This window comes from Melanostigma gelatinosum, assembly GCF_949748355.1.
Source record: "Melanostigma gelatinosum genome assembly, chromosome: 15".
Classification (NCBI taxonomy): Eukaryota; Metazoa; Chordata; class Actinopteri; order Perciformes; family Zoarcidae; genus Melanostigma; species Melanostigma gelatinosum.
In genome coordinates, this window is record NC_136648.1 from 13619839 (window position 1) to 13638369 (window position 18531).

Here is an 18531-nt window from a genome sequence, read left to right on the forward strand (position 1 = left end):
TCTTCTCTCTTATCTCTCTTTTTCCCTTTTTACAGCTTTTTGTCCCGCTTTTCCACACTGACTGTCTTTATGTTTATCTGTCTACGTTCTTTGTTTATGTATAGCTGTGGTGGCCTTTAAACGCGCATATATACTCAACGCCTGTCTTTTTTCAAGTATGGTAACAACACGTTTTGCATAAAAGAAGATTTAAATCGCCCATTTACAAATTCGTGCTGATGGTTAGCCATACGAGCTGCTTCCAGCTGTCAGATGAGTTCTTGTTTGCAAAGCTCCACCTGTCCAGCTCCATCTCTCCTCCGCTCTGTCTTTCCCTCGCTTCTCCTTCTCCACCTATTTCTGTAGAGGAGGCTCGGCTTGTAGAGCAGATCATTTATTCCTGTTTATCTCCCAACTCTGCCCCGTACCGCGAGGAAATGAGAGATGAAAAAATAGAGAGGAAGAGGAGGGCACGAGCTGGTTTCCTTTCATGTAGCTGCAGAAGACAGAAGCAAATGGATGACAGCTTCAGCTAGCAGGGCCTCGGCTCACTGAACACACTCAGGCACACAGTCGTGCCCTCGTTGTGTTTAATAAGTCAAACATTCCCTCCTCTGAGAATCCAAAAGCGTGTTGTTTAGACTTCTGCATATACTGATCAGCTATTGTGTAAATTGTGGTAGACTGTCAACCGCATGCATGCACACACGCACGCACGCACGCACACACACACACACACACACACACACACAGTGTTTTTCCCCCGTGGAACCTTTTAGTGCTTCACTGGCTGTGTTTTTAAGATTTAATAATTAAAAGCTTTTTTCGCCATCAGGATATTAACACACCATGTGTCTGCAGTGAAATAGTAAGTACATTAGCTGAAGTATTAGATTTCATTTTGAGGGACTTCTGCTTTCTTAAGGGCTGCAACTCGTTATAATTTACTATCTTATTTTGCCTGACCAAAACTAAGAAAGGCAACAAATCCTGTATAATAATAATCATTAATAATATATAATGTATGTAAAATAATGTTACATTCTGAAAAGGATTATTCATTCTCATTTAATGTACATTTTTCTTGTAATACGTCTGTACTTTCTTTAGAAAGCAGGACTTTTTGTAAGTATTTGTAACTTCTTTTACCACCGTGTATCTATGTGTGTATGTGAAAGGTCAGAGCACACATCTTCTGTTTCTCGATATATCTCCATACATCTCTCACGAGCCAGTTCCCTTTTATCACTCTCACAGACGATCTGATACAAAAAACACTGGGCTTTGTGTGTGTGTGTGTGCGTGTGTGTGTGTCGTGTGCGTTTTGAATTGTGTCTTTCATCTCTTCCTGCAGCAGAGTGTAATCCATGGTTTTGTGCTTCCTCCTTAGGCACCATGTCAAAGTGAGTTTCAGATGAGATGAATGTGACAGAGCAGGCTGAAAGAGCAAAAACAAGTCACTGCTGGTAATTCAAAAGGCCGTTAGCAAAAAAAATAACCCAAAAAAAAGTAAGAATAGCACCCTGTGGAACAAAAGAATACCTGAGGAACAGTGTGTAATTATAGCGCGTTTAGGGAGACACTGTTTACGACGATGGGATCCGAATAGGAGGATAATAATTGAGCAAGTAAAATAAACAAGTTGAGGAGATAAAGAGCGTTGTCAGTTTGTTGCCGTGGGTTAAAGCTTTCCAAGATAGAAACTTCTTTCTTCATAGCAGCAGTGAGCCTGCTGTAGGAGAGGAATACAACAAAAGGTCCTTCAAGTGTCATCGAAGTTTTTAAAATGTCATTTTGAGACTTGCTTTTGACTTCCAAACTTTTTGGAAGGAATTTCAGTTGGGTTTTTTTCTGTGTTGCCGAGCACGGAAAGAGAAAATACATGGTTCTCTAAAAAATCCAACTGCTGGTCTATGAGAGCACGGCCCATTCAGACGCTGCCTCACAGATACAACATCAAAGCTGACTTTATTGGATGTTGAAGCAATAGAAGTGAGGATGCCCTAGGGTCCAAATATAACAGACAAACAGCCCAGGGTGAAGAGGAGATGAAGCAAAGAAAGACTGATAGCAGCGGAAACATTTTCTACAAACTCGACTGAACATCTTTATTCCTCTCTCGCTCTCTCTCTCTCTCTCTCTCTCTCGCTCTGTCTCTCAATCACACTATTTGTCTTGCAGGAGCGCTACAGATTGAGAACAGCGAGGAAACGGACCAAGGAAAGTATGAGTGTGTGGCCACCAACTCTCAAGGCGTGCGCTACTCCTCCCCCGCCAACCTGTATGTGCGAGGTAGGACCTGAACCCAGAAACGCACGTGCACACACACGCACAGACAAACACACAGAAATCCCTATGATTAAGTCGCTCTTGGTATATAAATAGAGTCTTCTTTTATTTCTGTGCTTTTAAATAAGTATTACTAACTCATCCATTGTCTACAATACATGTTGACCCTGTTGTTTGGTATTTCTCACAATCACCCTTAACAAGTCTACCTTAAACCTCGGTGCGAGCCTCCACAGTGGCATCAAATTGAACATGCAGTTGGGAACGCACCTTGGTTTAACTGCATGAAACGTCACTGATCTGTTTACTAAAACGGCTTCTGTAGGAGAGGCAGATTAAGAGCAAAAATGTTTCACAAAAGATGCACAGATTTGATTGGCAGTTTGAATGGAATTGGAGACAATCAGGGTATAGTTTAGTTTGTTTGACTTGTTTATATTAATGCCATAATTCTGCACATAATTGTGCTGATGTATCACTGGCTTATGGCTGAAAGACCACGACCAATGTTGAGATTTACAAGTTGTAGATTCTCTGTTAAGTGGGATATCGTAGGAGTGTGTATGCGATGTGTGCGTGTTGGTGAGTGTGTGTGTGTGTGTGATGCAGTGGAGTGAGTGGCTTTGCGCTGGCCGTTTTTATTCTCTCTGTGTTTCCCCGTTCTCTCTCTCCTCCCCCCCACCCCCCCTCACGTCATTGTGTTCTGCATCAACCCCCTCTCATCCCTCAGAGCTTCGAGAAGGTTGGTGTGCTCTTTCTTTTCTTTTGTTACTCCTTTGTTTCAGAAAGCTTCACTTATTGAAACAGAGAGAAACAAAAAAGGAAAAAAAAAAAAAAAGCGTTTAAAGGACACCGGTGTAGATTTGAAGTTAAATGATATTGTCTCCACATATGAAGAGAGTTGATTTCTCAAAAGCTGCTACGATGATGAAGCGGTCTGCCTACGCAGCAGAGTGCATTGACTGCATTGTGAGGCCTTGTGTGCAGAAACCCTCGGTATTGCCTTCACTCCCCGATCAATGTTTTCTGCATGGTATGATCTTGTTGTCATGGAGACCCAAGAATTGGAAGATTAAAAAGAAGCGATGTTTGCATGGAAAGGAGTGAGCGAGAAAGAGAAAGGAGCACCGCTTGCATGTCTGTTGACTGACGGACTGCCACAAGAGCATGGCTCAGTGTGTGTGTGTGTGTGTGTGTTCAGGCCTATTGATGTGCTCGGATTGTATTATTGAACGTGCTGTCCTGCCATGTCTTGCTACTGTCTCTCTTTTGTTCTTCTTCTTTTGTACCCTCATTTGTGTACGGTTGTGTCTCAGCTCTCATGTCCTCACATCTGCTCCGGTGCTGCACTTTTGTTGCATTTGGGTTGAAAATCTTGCACTCGCAGTCACGCTTGCAGATGCCCTTCTGTGGTGATGCTTCATGTGATGTGCAGGTTTATAGGAGGAAACATCAGTTATTTGGCCGGATTCATGCCATGAACTCGAGATGGAGAAACATCACATCACCTGGGTTTGGAAACGACAAAATAGATTCACTCAAGCGCTGTACTTAAAAACAGATCTGAGATACTTGTGCTTTACTTGACAATAATGCTTGTTGGAATACTTGGAATGTTGTGTTTTTTACTCCATTGTATTTATTTATCAGTTACAGGTTACTTCACTAATTTACATTTTACATACAAAGAATAGGATGACCTTATAAATGATGATGTATTGTTATAGATTAGTCTACACAACGTTACTTAGATATTTCAAATTAGCGCCACCTCATCCAATTACAACGGTGAAATTATACTTTTACATGAATGCATCAGTAATTATTATACAATATTATAATAATTAGCAATAGCCTCACTGGGTCCTTTCATTTGGCATTCGAGTGCTTTTACTTTAGATACTTCACATCGATAACGTTTCGAAAGCAATGAAATAACAAATTCTTCTCTTTCAAATTTTAAGTTCAGCAATGAAATCAGCCCTTTCTCAATTAAAGTCTCTCGTTAATGCTGCAGCGCTACCTTGTCCTGGTGTAACCAGTGGCTTTTGGCGGCTAATGTCAGCTAGCTTTAGCACACATTAGCTAGATATTGCTATCTCACTGACATTACTGAGTCAGTGCTCAACATTTTACTTTAGCTCGTAATCGCCACTTCTGACAAAAGTTCATGAAACAATTTCAATTTAAGTATTTCATTAAAATAGTTACGTAGTTTTTAAGACATGCAGGACTTTTACCGATAATTGAGTATTTTTACAGTGTGGCATTTACTTAAGTAAAGGCTCTGAATCCTGCACATCTTCTAGATTCATAGTAACACTAAACTTTACGTGTTTAACTCCACTGTATTACAGCCTGCGCTGTATCTCCGGCTGTTGCTATCGTCCCCAAACACTCCGCTACGCCTCTATCTTTTGACATTTGAAATGAATCATATCCATTCACATGTTTAGATATGGAGGGGATATTAATGATTCCCTCTTATTACAGTGGATAATAACAGCAGTGCCCTTGAAACTGACTGGATGGTGCAGCGTAAATGTCAGCTCAGTGACGGAGCTGAACGGGTATGAAGCCGTGCTGAGACGCCGCGGTAATCCTTATGGCTGTGCCAAGGTCCCCCCAGCCTGTAGCCTCCAGACTCCCTGCAGAGGACGGGACTAATGATATCCCGCTAATAAAGATTGAAGATCCTGGCTCTCACAAACTGTATAGAAATGGAGGGCAGTCATGTGGCCCGGCTTGATTAACTTAAAGCTAGAGGGTCTGTGAGCATATGAAGGATTAGTCCTTGTTATGAGCTCACTTTTTTACTCGGCGATGTGTCTGCAGTGGATTCCTCGTAGAAATACTGCCGAGTCCATGTTTCAGATTACTAAACGAACATCTTGAGTCTCCACCTTCATCCTGTCGTTGCTCATATGACCAAACTAATCCATAAGCTAAATTGTCTTTTTAGTTGTTGTTTTATTTTTTGCCACATTGATAGGTATAACATAACTGAAGGAATGAAAGTGATATGGTGTTGCGTGATGCTGCATTGCACCTGCTGTGTTTGTCTTGTGCATGCCGCTGTCATTGGTGCAGTCTGTCTGTCTCCAGCATGCTCAGATGAGGAGGTGCCTGCCTAATCATGTCTGTTTTCTAACAGATCTACCTGTTTTTGTCTCTTTGTCTCTTTCTTGTCTTCAACTTCTGTGTCCAATTCTGGGTATCTTCCAAGTATTCCAAATGCATTGCACTTTAATCGTTATTTATGAAATGACAGTGACGTCACGGCAACTTTTTTTTTTTTTTTCAATTTGTTGAAATCATGCAAAAATGTTAACTTCTATCCAATTGTCTCTAGATTCTTTGAGTAGGGGGGATGTGGCCCATGAAGATTCCAAGTAATGGTGTTACACATTAAGGAGTGGAGGTTATGCAGACAATTTACCCAAAGTTATTTATTTATCTTTATTTCATTTTTATATATATTACAATTACTGCTGGATTTCCAAGTCATCTAAAAAAAAAAAACGCATTGTTTTGCTGCTGTAACGTTTTATTTTATTATATTTTTATGTTAAGTCTTTTGGCACACTTTTAGAACATTTGCTGCTTCTCATGTTCACGTTGTATTATACATATGAGCTTCCTAGTGTTTAGTTTTAGGACAATGTTTCTGCTCTCTGTCTGCCTTCCCTCTCATTCTCTCGTGCAGAGATGTTTGTCCGTTACTCTCTCTGTCTCTTTCTGTTTCCTGTCTTGTGACCCTGGGGTATCCTCTTCTTCTTCTGTTCCTTCAACATCTGATCTCTACTAGTCTTTTATCTTACTTTGGAAGCACCTACTTTCTGAATGGGCCTGACTCTGGTATATAGTCGTGTTTTTAAATAGATCCATGTGTTTTTTTCTTCCTCGCTCCTCTCTTCTTCCCCCCTTTTCCCTCCTTCCCCTAAAACCCTCTTCTAATTCTCTCTTTATCCCCACTTCCCTGTCTTTTCCCCTCCTCTCCCTTCCCCTTTTTTTCTCTTCTTCTTCTGCATTCTGTCTGCAACCTGATGTGTAGGAGCGACAGACACATGTACATAAGTTTGTTAACTTATAAACATGCACATACTACCTCACATATCTCTCTTTTTGCTCGCACTCGTTCTTTCCCGTTCTGCCTCTTTCATGCTGTCTTGATGTTCTTTACTTAATGTGTCCAATGATCACTCTGTAATTTGCCACAACACCCAGTAGAACCCTCGATCCACTCCTGTCTGCATTTCCAATTCATTTGACTACACACTGTATCAGTTATGAATCCTATGTATTGTACAGTATCTTGTTGTACAATGTGGCTGTCCTTTGCTGCATTGCCTGTCATTGTCTGGAAGAGAAGCAGAGCTGCCTTTTTCTTTCTGTCTCTCCTCTCTCTCGCTCTCTGTCTGTCTGTCTGTTTGTCTCTCTCTCTCTTTCTGTCCCTCTCTGTCTCTCTCTCTGTCTCTCTCTCTTTCTGTCCCTCTCTGTCTCTCTCTCTGTCTCTCTTAACTTCCTCTCTCCCTCTGTCTATCTCTCCGGTGTCTCTGCTCTTGTCTCGCTTCTCTCTGTCTCCCTCTCTTCAGTTCTTCGTTCTCTTCTTTGTGTTTCTCCACCATTTTATCCCTCTTGAGTCGCCCAGGCATGCAAGTGACCTATGAGTTCAGTTTCTCGATGCATCTCTCCCTAATATATAGTCAACCAAGCGCCTCCGGATCCAGCATTGGATATAACTTGCCACTTTACTTGTATTTCTTGTGGGGACACAAATAGCTGACAGGGCCTATTGATCGGCCCCTATGATGCATACTAGCTCTCAAAAAAGAGCCCAGCGAATGCAGAAGCACCGCAAGGCTCAGAAATCTCAATGAAGTAAAGTTTCTCACTGACGTTTCTGGTAAAGTTTAACATGATTAGTCATTGCTTGGAGGGGGAAATGTAATAATAGTACAACTGTAATAAAAAAACCTGAATCAGAAAGTCTTATTTATCTGCTTAAATGAATGATAGCCAATAAGAAAAACATTCGTTTTTTTTCACTAAGAAGAGAAACTGACTGTAGCTGTCATGTCCTGGTTCAAATGATACTCAAGAGTTTGTCACTATATTATTTTGAGTAGGCAGCTCACTGAATGGTTGAGCTCAACACAAGATTTGTGTCTTTCTGTTGGAATCATCAATACCATAAAGTAATTGGGACTAAACTTGAAATATCCCTTTGTAATTTTCTGTAAAAACCCTGAAGTTCATTCTCCCCCCTTCCTGTTACCTCTCCTCTCTCTCCTCTCTCTTTTTCTTTCTTTTTTATCTCTCTTGACCTCACTTTCTCTCCCAATCTCAATCTTGCTCTCTGCCTGGCTCGTCCTCTCTTTCTTTCTCTCGGATTCTCTCTCCCTCACTCCTCCTCCCCCTTCCTTCTTTTTCTCCACCCTTTCTCCTCCTCAATCCCTTCCCGACTTTTCTCGACCCCCACCTTACTCCTCAACCCCCACCCCCCTTGCTTCCTTCCCCGACTCTCCTCCTTTCCCAGTGCGCCGTGTGCCCCCTCGTTTCTCCATCCTCCCTTCCAACCATGAGATCATGCCAGGAGGGAGCATCAACATCACCTGTGTGGCCGTGGGTTCGCCCATGCCCTACGTCAAGTGGATGCTGGGCAGCGAGGACCTGACCCCAGAGGATGAAATGCCGATTGGACGGAACGTGCTGGAGCTCAACAGTGTCCGGGAGTCCGCAAACTACACCTGTGTGGCCATGAGCAGCCTGGGCATCATTGAGGCCACCGCTCAGGTCTTGGTAAAGAGTAAGAGATGCTCAAATTCCTCAGTTGTTGCTTTATTGAAGGGTGAATCCAGTTTGATTGGGTTTCCTCTACATTTATTAAAATATGTGCATGTCAGGAGAATTTGATACTCTAAATTTCTAGGATGATAATGTTACATTTGACAGCTGTCAAGCTCATTGGTACCATACTTTAACAAATAATTCTACTTATTAAATATGATTATGGCAGCCTCATTATTGTGCGTTCATCATTAAGCCATTGAATACAGCATCCTTGAACAGAAACAGCTACCGAATGAATGTACTGTCATGTAAACAGTGTATCCTCAAAATTGTAATTCAATTCGATTCAACTTTATTGTCATTGCACAAAGTGAGTACTTGTACAACATATTGCAGTCTAGCATCTTAGTAGTGCGCAATGTATCTAGATGTTTACAAAGTATACAGAATAGAAGAGATGTCACTGTGATATGTACAAATCGATGCAACAATGTACAATATGAATGAATGTACAAGTACTACATGTACTGAATGGACAAAAAAAACAATAAATTGTACATAGTAAGTAATGTGATTGTCTTCCTCTCCCCTCTCTCTAATCCCCAGCTTTGCCAAAGCCTCCCGGCACACCCATTGTAACAGAGACCACCGCCACCAGTGTGACCATCACCTGGGACTCCGGCAACCCAGACCCTGTCTCCTACTACATCATCCAGTACAGAGCCAAAGGGCCGGACAGCAAGTACGAGACAGTGGACAGCATCACCACCACCCGCTACAGCGTCGGGGGACTGTACCCCAACACAGAGTATGAGATCAGAGTGTCAGCCTTCAACAGCATCGGCCAGGGCCCCCCCTCTACACGTGTGGACGCCCGCACAGGGGAGCAGGCCCCGGCCAGCCCTCCCCGAAACGTCCAGGCCCACATTATATCTCAGAACACGGTGATGGTCCGCTGGGAGGAGCCGGAGGAACCCAATGGGCAGGTGGGACCGAATTTGTTGATTTGTTATCAATAGAAGAAAACATACGTTTCACTTTTACTTTTATTATTTTCCTGCCAAACAGCAAAACGTTGTAAATATATTGGGAAATGGCTGCAGCAAATATTCAGTATAACAAAAGAAGACTATTTCCAACGTCCAATCTTCATGCGTCCCACTGCATCTGCTTGGGAAAACACGCCGGAAAATAATTAAAAATACTAACTTTTCAAGAAATGTGAATTTAAATTTTAAAACAATCGAATTTAATACATCCTAAAACTCCGTGGTGACCCTGTTAACAGAGACAGGAGTATTGTTGTAACCTATTGCATGCTCGCAAAGACTGATGAATGGAAATGGAAATGTCAATCACGATGTTGTAACAGCATGTTTCACATCCCAAACACTGCATGAAGTAGAAACTGACGAGGTAATTCTGCTCACGGCTCACTGAGTGTGCCACCATGCTGTGTAATGTCAGGTTTGTTTATGTCAATGCACTTGGACTGGATGGATCCTGCCCGAGTTTCTGACTCGGAATATCGACTTGAATGAGCGTCCATTGCACTTTTCCCTGTCGTTTTTTTCCTTCTTTTTTTCGGGTACAATGAATACCGGTACACTGATTCTCTGGTTTCTGGCTTTGAGAGAGAGAGTAGCTCATGTTCACAAATATTGATTGAACGTTCTAGGCCATGGAAATAACATATTGTAATTCTTCATTCGGGTGGTGTTTCCCTTTAAGTCTGTTCGGAAACATGTAATATTCAGTGCATATACAAAAACCATTCATCCATTTCTTTACATTTTTCATCAAACTTGAACTAAACTCTGTCCTATGTCCTTCTTGTGTTTTCTGCTTTACGCCATCAATTGCTGTTTGGGGACATATAACAAATGATTGATTAAAAGTAACATTCTAACTGAATCACTTGCTACGGACTGACAACATTTAAAAATGACACAAAGGTCCACACGAGGTTAAAACGATCAGGCTTCAATAAAAGTCACCATTGGGAGCTGTTTGAGTGTGCTGGTTCATATCCTTTGCAGGGATTGTGTCTTGCCAGAGATTTCCCTCCTGTAACTCCCTTGCCACTTTCCCCTCTCTCTAAAGAAAGAAAATGTAATTGGACTGCCCGCTCTGAGTTAAGAGCAGTCCCTCTTGAGGCTTATTTCCTTTTCTAGCCTACCTAACTATACAGTAGGTTCATAAAAATGCAAGACAGAATAGATTACGGGGATTATAGATATTAAAGAGTAATAGCAGGAGAGGTGGTAGAGGTGGAGGGTGATGGCATAGCAGCAGGATTACATATACTCTGAACTACCCATGAACAAATCCCCCTGGAGGGTTAGGGGAGGTGATTAAATCGTATGCTCTACATCACACGTGTCAAACTCAAGGCCCGCGGGCCGAATCCGGCCCGCCACGTCATTTTATGTGGCCCGCGAATCCGCCAGCAAAAAAAAGAAAAAATAATTAAAAGTTAGACTTGAAAATAAAAGTATCCCCATGGTCGAAATTATGAGATAGAAAGTTGAAATTATGAGATAGCATGTTGTCTGTGTACCGACATTAAAACTATCACAACAGGTGGACAGGAGAGGCAACAGCCCGAAAAGCGGTTTTCCAACGCTTGAAAAAGATCGACAAATAATCCCAAAATGTCCACGAAGAGAAAAATTGATGCAGAGGGAAGAAAATGTAATGAAAGAAAGCGAATACATGTTTGTGCTTCAAGGAGAAAAACGTGTCTGTCTTCTGTGTTATGAGGCGTGTCGGTGATGAAGGATACAATTCACGACGTCGGCATTTTGACACCAAACACGGAGCTAAATTTAGCCTCCAAGAAAAACATCAAATTGTCCAAGAATTAAAAGGCAGACTGCAATCACAGCAGAATATATTTACACAGCTACAGCCCAGTGCATGCTGAAGGTATGTGAGCAGAGCTCTGACCAGATACAGACTTTTACAAATGTCAGTTTGTGAAGAAACACCATCGCAGACCGAGTTCATGAACTAGCAGCAATCTAACAACACAGCTAGCTAAGAGACGAGCAGGTACTCGTCTTCTTCATTAGCTGTTGATGAAAGCACAGACAACACGGACACAGAGCATCTATAATGTTCATCAGACCTGACTCTCAGTGAGCAGCTCTTGGATGTAGCTGCCATGCACAGGACGACGACAGGGAGGAACATTAGTGATGCAGAGAGGTGACACAAACAGCTTTGAACAAAGTTATTGTAATAACTTGTGTTTGATATTTGTCTTTGTTATTTTCTTTAATAGTTTGATCTTTGATAGTCATGTGGGTTTCTTAACCCTAAATTAAAATGATTTATGTTATAATAACAGAAATGTGTTTAAATATCATTTTACATTTATATAACTGCATGTACAATATTTTTACACTTGAATAATCAACAATCAAATGCAGAGACAGTTATTTAACAATATGTTAGGGAGAAGTTAGTTACACAGTCTTACATTTACAACCGGCCCTTTGAGGGCGACCGTGATGCTGATGTGGCCCAGAGTGGAAATGAGTTTGAGACCCCTGCTCTACAATATGAGGGCTGGTCTAAAAACGGGTGTTGGAGTGAGATTTGTTTATCAGGGTCAACTGAACAACAGCTCCAGATGTGAGGACATCGCCTTGTGAAAGTGACCTCCGGTAAACACTGAACCAACAAATCCACGGGACCATCTGGACTAAAGTAGAAAATAATTCATAAATGATGACCTTAGCTGGAATAAATTGTGGTTGTGTATGAAAGGTGGCATTATGGATTACCATGGTGTGTGTGTGTGTGTGTGTGTGTGTGTCACCGAGTACAGCCCAGTACTTGGTGACCTTACAGTCCAGTCCCAATCCAGAAACCGGGCTCTTCATCGAGCAGCCTTCTTTGCTCTGTGCTTCTCTGTTGTAGGTGAAAGGCTACCGTGTGTACTACACCATGGACCCATCCCGGCCCATGAATGAGTGGCAGATCCACAACGTCCAGGACAGCGTGATCACCACCATTCAGAGCCTGGTGACCTCGAAGACCTACACCATCCAGGTCCTAGCCTTCACCTCTGTAGGGGACGGACCCTTCTCAGACCCCGTCCATGTTAAAGTCATGCCTGGAGGTCAGTGCGTGTGCATGTGCGTGTGTGTACAAATATAACAATCGGTAGAAGTTTGTGCATGCTGGTGTATGGATAACAGCTAAGTAGTGATCTTCATTTATTCATGTGCACGAGTAATGGTTGTTTTTCAGATGAGCACGTGCAACAGAGCACAAATGACTCATTATTTGTGTGTGTGCAGGTATACAAAGTTAAGGAGCTTATTCCAGTGTCTTATCTTGTCTTATCTGAAGTTTTTGAGGCAATCCACCACAGGCTATATACGCAAATAAGCTTGACCTCTCAGGAAATATGACTTCTTCAGAAGGAACAAATTCCACCTGCTGGGATTGAACTGCGGAGACTTCTGAAAAGGAAACAGGGATTAGCTCGGTGCTGCTCATGTCACTGTGACAGCTGCTGTGAAGTCGCAGGTTTTATGTGATGGGAGGGACAAAAAGAGATGATTACTCTGACGGTGTTATTGGTTTAAATTTCTGCGGAGCCTGAGCTCCTGCTACGCCATCAGATGTCTCATGAAAGCCTCCCGGTTTTCCAGCACACAAAAGGAATGAGATACTATAAAAACTGCATAAAAATACAAGTGTTTTGGAGATTTATGGGAGTATGTTATGATATTGAGAGTCAGTACATCATTTTTTAATTCCACTAAGACTTCATATCACCTGAAAAATTAGGTCAGGTTAAAATGGATTAATTTCCAGCTTGGTAATTTCTCTGTAACATTGAATAATTATGACTTAACAAGTTAAAGTTAGAAAAAATTATTTATATAAAATGTTATATATTATATAATGTAATTTAACGCTCAAAAACAAATGCTCCCAAACAGTCCTGTTTCATCAGATTTGATTGTGGCATTTCCACAAGATGCAAGATCATTTCCATTGTTATATAAATAGTGTTGAAGAATTCTACTAGCATAATAAAACATGTTCAAAAAATAAATGCAATGAATTAAAAAGGAAAATAATCACAAGGTATAATGTAATTAAAATTGACTCAGTAAAAAGTGATGGTCAAATTTGAAAAAGCCCTTCCAGTAAAAGTGAGTTTGAATAGATAATTGCTAAATATTTTACATATGTGAATAACCAGTATCATTCCAACTTTGTAAGATAATATAAGATGAATGTAGAATCCTTTCACAGTAAAATGCTGTTTATGTAAAGAGGTTTTCAGGACCTTTAACTCAGAAAAAAAAATGCACAAGAATGTTTCGATATAAAGACTGACTGACATTTTGGTCTTGTCTCCTTCAGTCCCAGGCCAGCCAGGAAAGTTTAAAGTCGGAAAGGTGGCAGACACCAGCATTGAGCTGACCTGGGAACCTGCTTACACAAAGGAGGGCATTGTCAACTATGAGCTGCTCTACAAACCTGTCAAGTTTGGCGGCTTGGTAAGACCTCTTACTCTTCCCTTACTCTCTTCTTATGAACCTGTCTGCTGGGTGGATTTCTTAACAAGACAGAGGGATGAGAGGACAGCCAATAGTAGGATGTTTAAAAGATTAACCCCAGTGTCCAGTGCCACTGTGTCTGCTAGTGGCAGTCTCATCTCTTTCGTGATTTCTTTCTCACTCCCCTGACTTCGCCTCTCGTCGTGTCCTCTTCTTTCTTCTCTCTCGCAGGAGAAGCTGACCTTCGGCCCGAGGAATTCTTACACAGTGGAGCGTCTCAAAGCGAACACAGAGTACTCCTTCTCCCTGGCCGCCATCTCAAACAAAGGCATCGGAGCTTTCACCAACGAACTGGTGCAGAGGACGTCACAAGCCAGTACGTCTCAGTTTGACTGGGTTCACATTCTGTACCTGCAGGCACTCACAGACGCCGCAAATTTAAATCGTGTTGTGTTTCAGTCTTGTACCCAAATCTCATGCAAAAACGTGTTCTCTAAACACACACACACACACAGGTCAAAGTACATCAGCTCCTGAACCGGTAAAACCTGGGAACCATTTTCACATGTCTCCATCTATCTCATTTATCAACCCATCTGTCCGACCCCACCCCCCGTCCATCCATCTATGTTTGACTGTGCCTTTCTTCCTCCGCTCAGCCTCTCGCTTTCTTACACAACCACAACGTCGTGACAGATGGAGACGGAGCACCGATTCATGTTTCATTCTTCCTTTTCTTCACTTTTTCCACTCTATCAGTGTCTAATGTCTTTGAAAAGGTGAAAATGCTCGCCACTTTTTGGCTATCAGCCAGTGGCGAGGAGCGTTAAAGGATGGTGGTTGGCCTGCTGTGTTGACAGGTAAGTGCCAGTCTGTATTTTGTCCACGCTGAACTTTGATTCTCTTCCTTGTCTCCTTTTTCGCTATTTCATTTTCTGCGCAATCACTGATAGCCGACAACGGTCAATTGAGTTCTACTACTTTGCTCTGACATTATCGAGTCAACTCATATCTGCACACAAGACGAAAATGCAGACATAATGGAGAAAATGGTGCAAGGAAAAGAATCAATTAAGTAGTCGTGGTCAAGAAAAAAGCAAGTTTAGTGAATGGCGCTCTACTGTAGCGCTTTAACGGTAAGTTTTTGTCTCAGACTCAAAGATTCCTGTGTATTCACAATCAGATCCTTTTCTAGAACCAAGTACAAAATGTGCTAAAGACTTTTAGAAAAAGAAAGAGGGGGGGGGGGGGGGTTCAGAAAGGGGAAGGTGCCAGATAAGCAGACTATTTCATGCAGCATAATTCATTTCCCTGGGAGGTTATGTGCGCTTTGTTATCGCCAAGCTTTGGTGCACATCTAGATTGTCCCCCGAGGCCAACAGAACAGTGGCTGTACGGCTGAGTGGATAGATGCCTGAACCTGTCAGCTATGACTGCTACACTCCCACACATACACACATGCTATTCACTCACACACAAGCTCAGACGCCTCAGCCATGTTCCCAAGTGATACCGACAGTTCAGGGATCTATGGTGACGAAGGTGTGTGATTCTTGGCTGGTTTGTGACAGTAAATATGCAAGCCATCCTTCTGATTAATTTGTTGTCTGCAATTCTTCATTCCAGCCTGACTTTCAACATCCATCTGAGTGCCTTTCTCTCCCGGGCTCCTTGTTCTTTTTTTAAAATTCATTTTTAACCTGCCGCCTAAATCCTTCCAGCACTGTGTGAGATCTGTAATAGTTTGTATTTTCCTCCCTTTGTGAAGCCCTGGACCTTCGCCTATTCAGCAGTAGAACGCTTCAGACCACTCTATTATCCCCGACTCAAGGATTATGCCACCATGAGGGCTGGTGTTGTGAAATGTGTATATTTGTCTGTGCTCCTGCACTGAACTGTGCATCCCTGCTTTAGAAAGAAAGACTTGTATCTGTTTTTCATTCATGAATTTGGATCCTTTTATGCCATTAGTACACGGCTAGAGGATAAGATATAATCATCGGGTATCGGATGCACATTCTCCTCTGGTGTAATTAAGTTGTCCACTCAGGGTCAATACTCTCGTCTCAGGTTTATTTCATGAGTCTAACATTATGCTTTTATATAATGTGGTTGCTCTCCTTTAGTGTCTCGCTCATGTGTGTCCTGGCGTTATCTCTTTCATTTCAGTTTAGTTTCTTATTCTTTCCTTTTTTATCCTTATCTCCTATCCTTTTGCGTATATCCTCCCCCCCCCCCCTTTCTTGCTGTTGGGCCAATGGGTCTCCCCTAAACTTTTTGCCAATTGCCCTCCTCGCCCCATGTCCAATCAGAGCCCTCAGCTGCCCCCGAGGGTGTGTCGTGCGAGCGTGCCAGCTCCACCTCGCTGAGAGTAAATTGGGAGCCGCCTCCAATGGAGGGTCAGAATGGCGAACTGGCAGGTTATGAGCTGAGGTACCAGAGAGTGTCTGGGGCTGAAGGTGGAGGGCAGGGCCAGGAGGTGAAGGGGCTTCCTATCCCGGCCCAGCAGGGGCAGACAGTGTTACAGGGGCTGGAGAAATGGAGCTGGTACAACATCACCGTGGCAGCCTTCACTGCAGAGGGGACCGGACCCAACAGCCCTGTTGTGATCTGCAGAACTGATGAGGACGGTAAGAGTGAGAGCCATAGATCAGACTTAAACTGTATTGATTGTTTAGTTGATTATTTACTGGCTAGACTGTTGGTCGCTTAATTAACTCTGTATTTGTGTGTGTGTGTGTGTGTGTGTGTGTGTGTGTGTGTGTGTGTGTGTGTGTGTGTGTGTGTGTGTGTGTGTGCGTGTGCGTGTGTGTGTGTGTGATTAGTTCCCGGTGCAGCCCCTCGTCAGTCGGATGTCCAGCCGCTCAACTCCTCGGCACTTCGAGTCACTTGGCGGTCGGTGTTGCCGCGGTTACGGCAAGGCCAGGTTCGTGGGTACCAAGTGCGTTTCAGCCGTGCAGAGAGCGGTGAATCACGAAACCTTCCCCGGATCAAAGACCTGTTATTGGATGAGTCTCAGGTGATGTCATAACCAAATATTTGATCAAAAGATTTATTTTAGCATTAAACATCCTCCCTCTCTCTCCTTTTTGTCCTTTGACTCAATCCTTGTGTCATCTGTCTCGGCTGCCTGTCTCATCTCTGGGATAAGCTGGAGGAGGGTGACTCAACTCAATATGTGAGTGCAGACTAGCCGTCCCAGCACAACGCATCCAACACATTACACGGAGACAGCTATGAAGTCCTGATTGAGTTTGACCACTTGAGATTTGCTTAGCCTCTTGGATGTAACTTTTTGATGATTCCTCACTGATGCATCACTGTAAAGAAAGGAAAGCAAGAGATCTGTGTCACATCTCACATTAAAAGGAATGAGTTAGCAGCATTTTCATGGTGCTGTTATGTGTTTTCCCCCACAGGAGCTGATTTTAGGAGGTCTGAAAGCAGAGACGTTGTACTCCATCTCTGTGGCAGCGTACACCACCAAAGGGGATGGAGCGCATAGCAAAGCCAAACTGGTGCAGACCCTGGGGGTTGGTAAGCATATGCCAAGTATACAGTTCAGTGCACTGGATTTAGTAACTTACTCAAGAATTTATCTTACAGTAAGCTGCATCAGCCAGCAGTAAATAAACAGCCAAATCAATTCTAATTCTTTAGATTTACATGACATATGTTTACATATATATATATATATATATATATATATATATATATATATATATATATATATATATATATATATATATATATATATATACATTGTGATTGATTTTCTGCTGCCTACACTGTTGTTTGCAGTGCCCGGCCCCCCCTCACTTTGGGTGCGTCCAGGATCTGGTCCATCAGTGGTGGTTCGGTGGGCTCCTCCGGTGGAGTGCTCTGAGTCAGGCTCTGATAGCCGAGGGGCCCCAGTGGTAATCCAGGGCTACCGCCTACAGTTTGGCCTGAAGAATACCTCTTTAGACGCCACAGTGGATTTCACAAATAAAGAGAAAAACTTCACTGTCAGAAACCTTTCCCAAGGTTCCTCTTACGTCTTTGTCCTCTCCGCGAAGAGCCGAGCGGGCTACGGAGACGTAGTGCAACAGGAGATAACAGTTCCCATCTTCCCACCCTTGGGATACCCCAAAAATCCTGACTTTGTTAATGCCACCTGCTGCTCCCTCCAGTTCTCCTGGCTGCCCCCTGCCCCAGAGGAATGCAACGGTGTCATCACAGAGTACACCATATCTTACAAAGAGGCTGCGGGCCCTAAACCCTCTAGCGACCCCGGCCCGTCAGCCGTACCAGCCCCCACTGCTCCCCCTTGGCTGATCACGTTACCAGCGAGTGAGTCCAGCTACACCATCCTGGGCCTCAATCACAGCACGGCCTACGAGGTGCAGCTAAGAGCCCACAACAAGGCAGGGCCAGGCCCCTTCAGTTCACCTCTGATGGGCCGAACCCTGGCCTTTGAAACAGGTAGGGCTGGCCTCAGCACCTTCTAAGCACTGGTTCAGCTTCACATCTCCGCTCCCTTTACTGTGGATTTCACTCTAAACCACGAAACGATATGAAGTCTGGGCCAACTGCAGAGTCTAGGGGAACACGACTACTCCCCCCCAATCTCCTCCACTCTTTCACTTATACCTTCATCACCTACCCTTCACCACCAGTGGAAGCAGGCTGAATGTTAATGGCTGTTTGCTTCAAGAGCACTGCTTATCACAAACCTTCAGGTAAAAGTCAACGCAGGACTTGGATATACAGTATCTAATACGGCAGGTAAGAGTGCAGTCTGAATTCAAGGGAAAACCAGCGTCTGGGGGCCGTATCTGCAGGTAAGCTCTTTTTGTCTGATAGACCGCCACTCCCACCTTTTCCGAAGCCTTTGCTGACATGCTGAACTCTGAGTCTAACAAACACACCCTTACACTCTGTGAATGTGGCATGTCAGATT

The 18531-nt window shown here is 43.2% G+C and overlaps 1 protein-coding gene across 1 annotated transcript in view; it reads left to right on the forward strand.

The window, feature by feature from the left end:
* The window catches only part of ptprsb (protein tyrosine phosphatase receptor type Sb), a 70729-nt gene that overhangs the window by 30955 nt on the left and 21243 nt on the right, over window positions 1-18531 (forward strand). Inside the window, exons 6-16 of the mRNA XM_079285081.1 lie at window positions 2161-2271; window positions 7808-8077; window positions 8668-9047; window positions 11989-12190; window positions 13453-13589; window positions 13821-13965; window positions 15902-16219; window positions 16415-16608; window positions 16741-16767; window positions 17009-17126; window positions 17391-18053. Of these exons, the coding sequence (XP_079141207.1) occupies window positions 2161-2271; window positions 7808-8077; window positions 8668-9047; window positions 11989-12190; window positions 13453-13589; window positions 13821-13965; window positions 15902-16219; window positions 16415-16608; window positions 16741-16767; window positions 17009-17126; window positions 17391-18053 (2565 nt within the window). The remainder of the gene's footprint in view (window positions 1-2160; window positions 2272-7807; window positions 8078-8667; window positions 9048-11988; window positions 12191-13452; window positions 13590-13820; window positions 13966-15901; window positions 16220-16414; window positions 16609-16740; window positions 16768-17008; window positions 17127-17390; window positions 18054-18531) is intronic.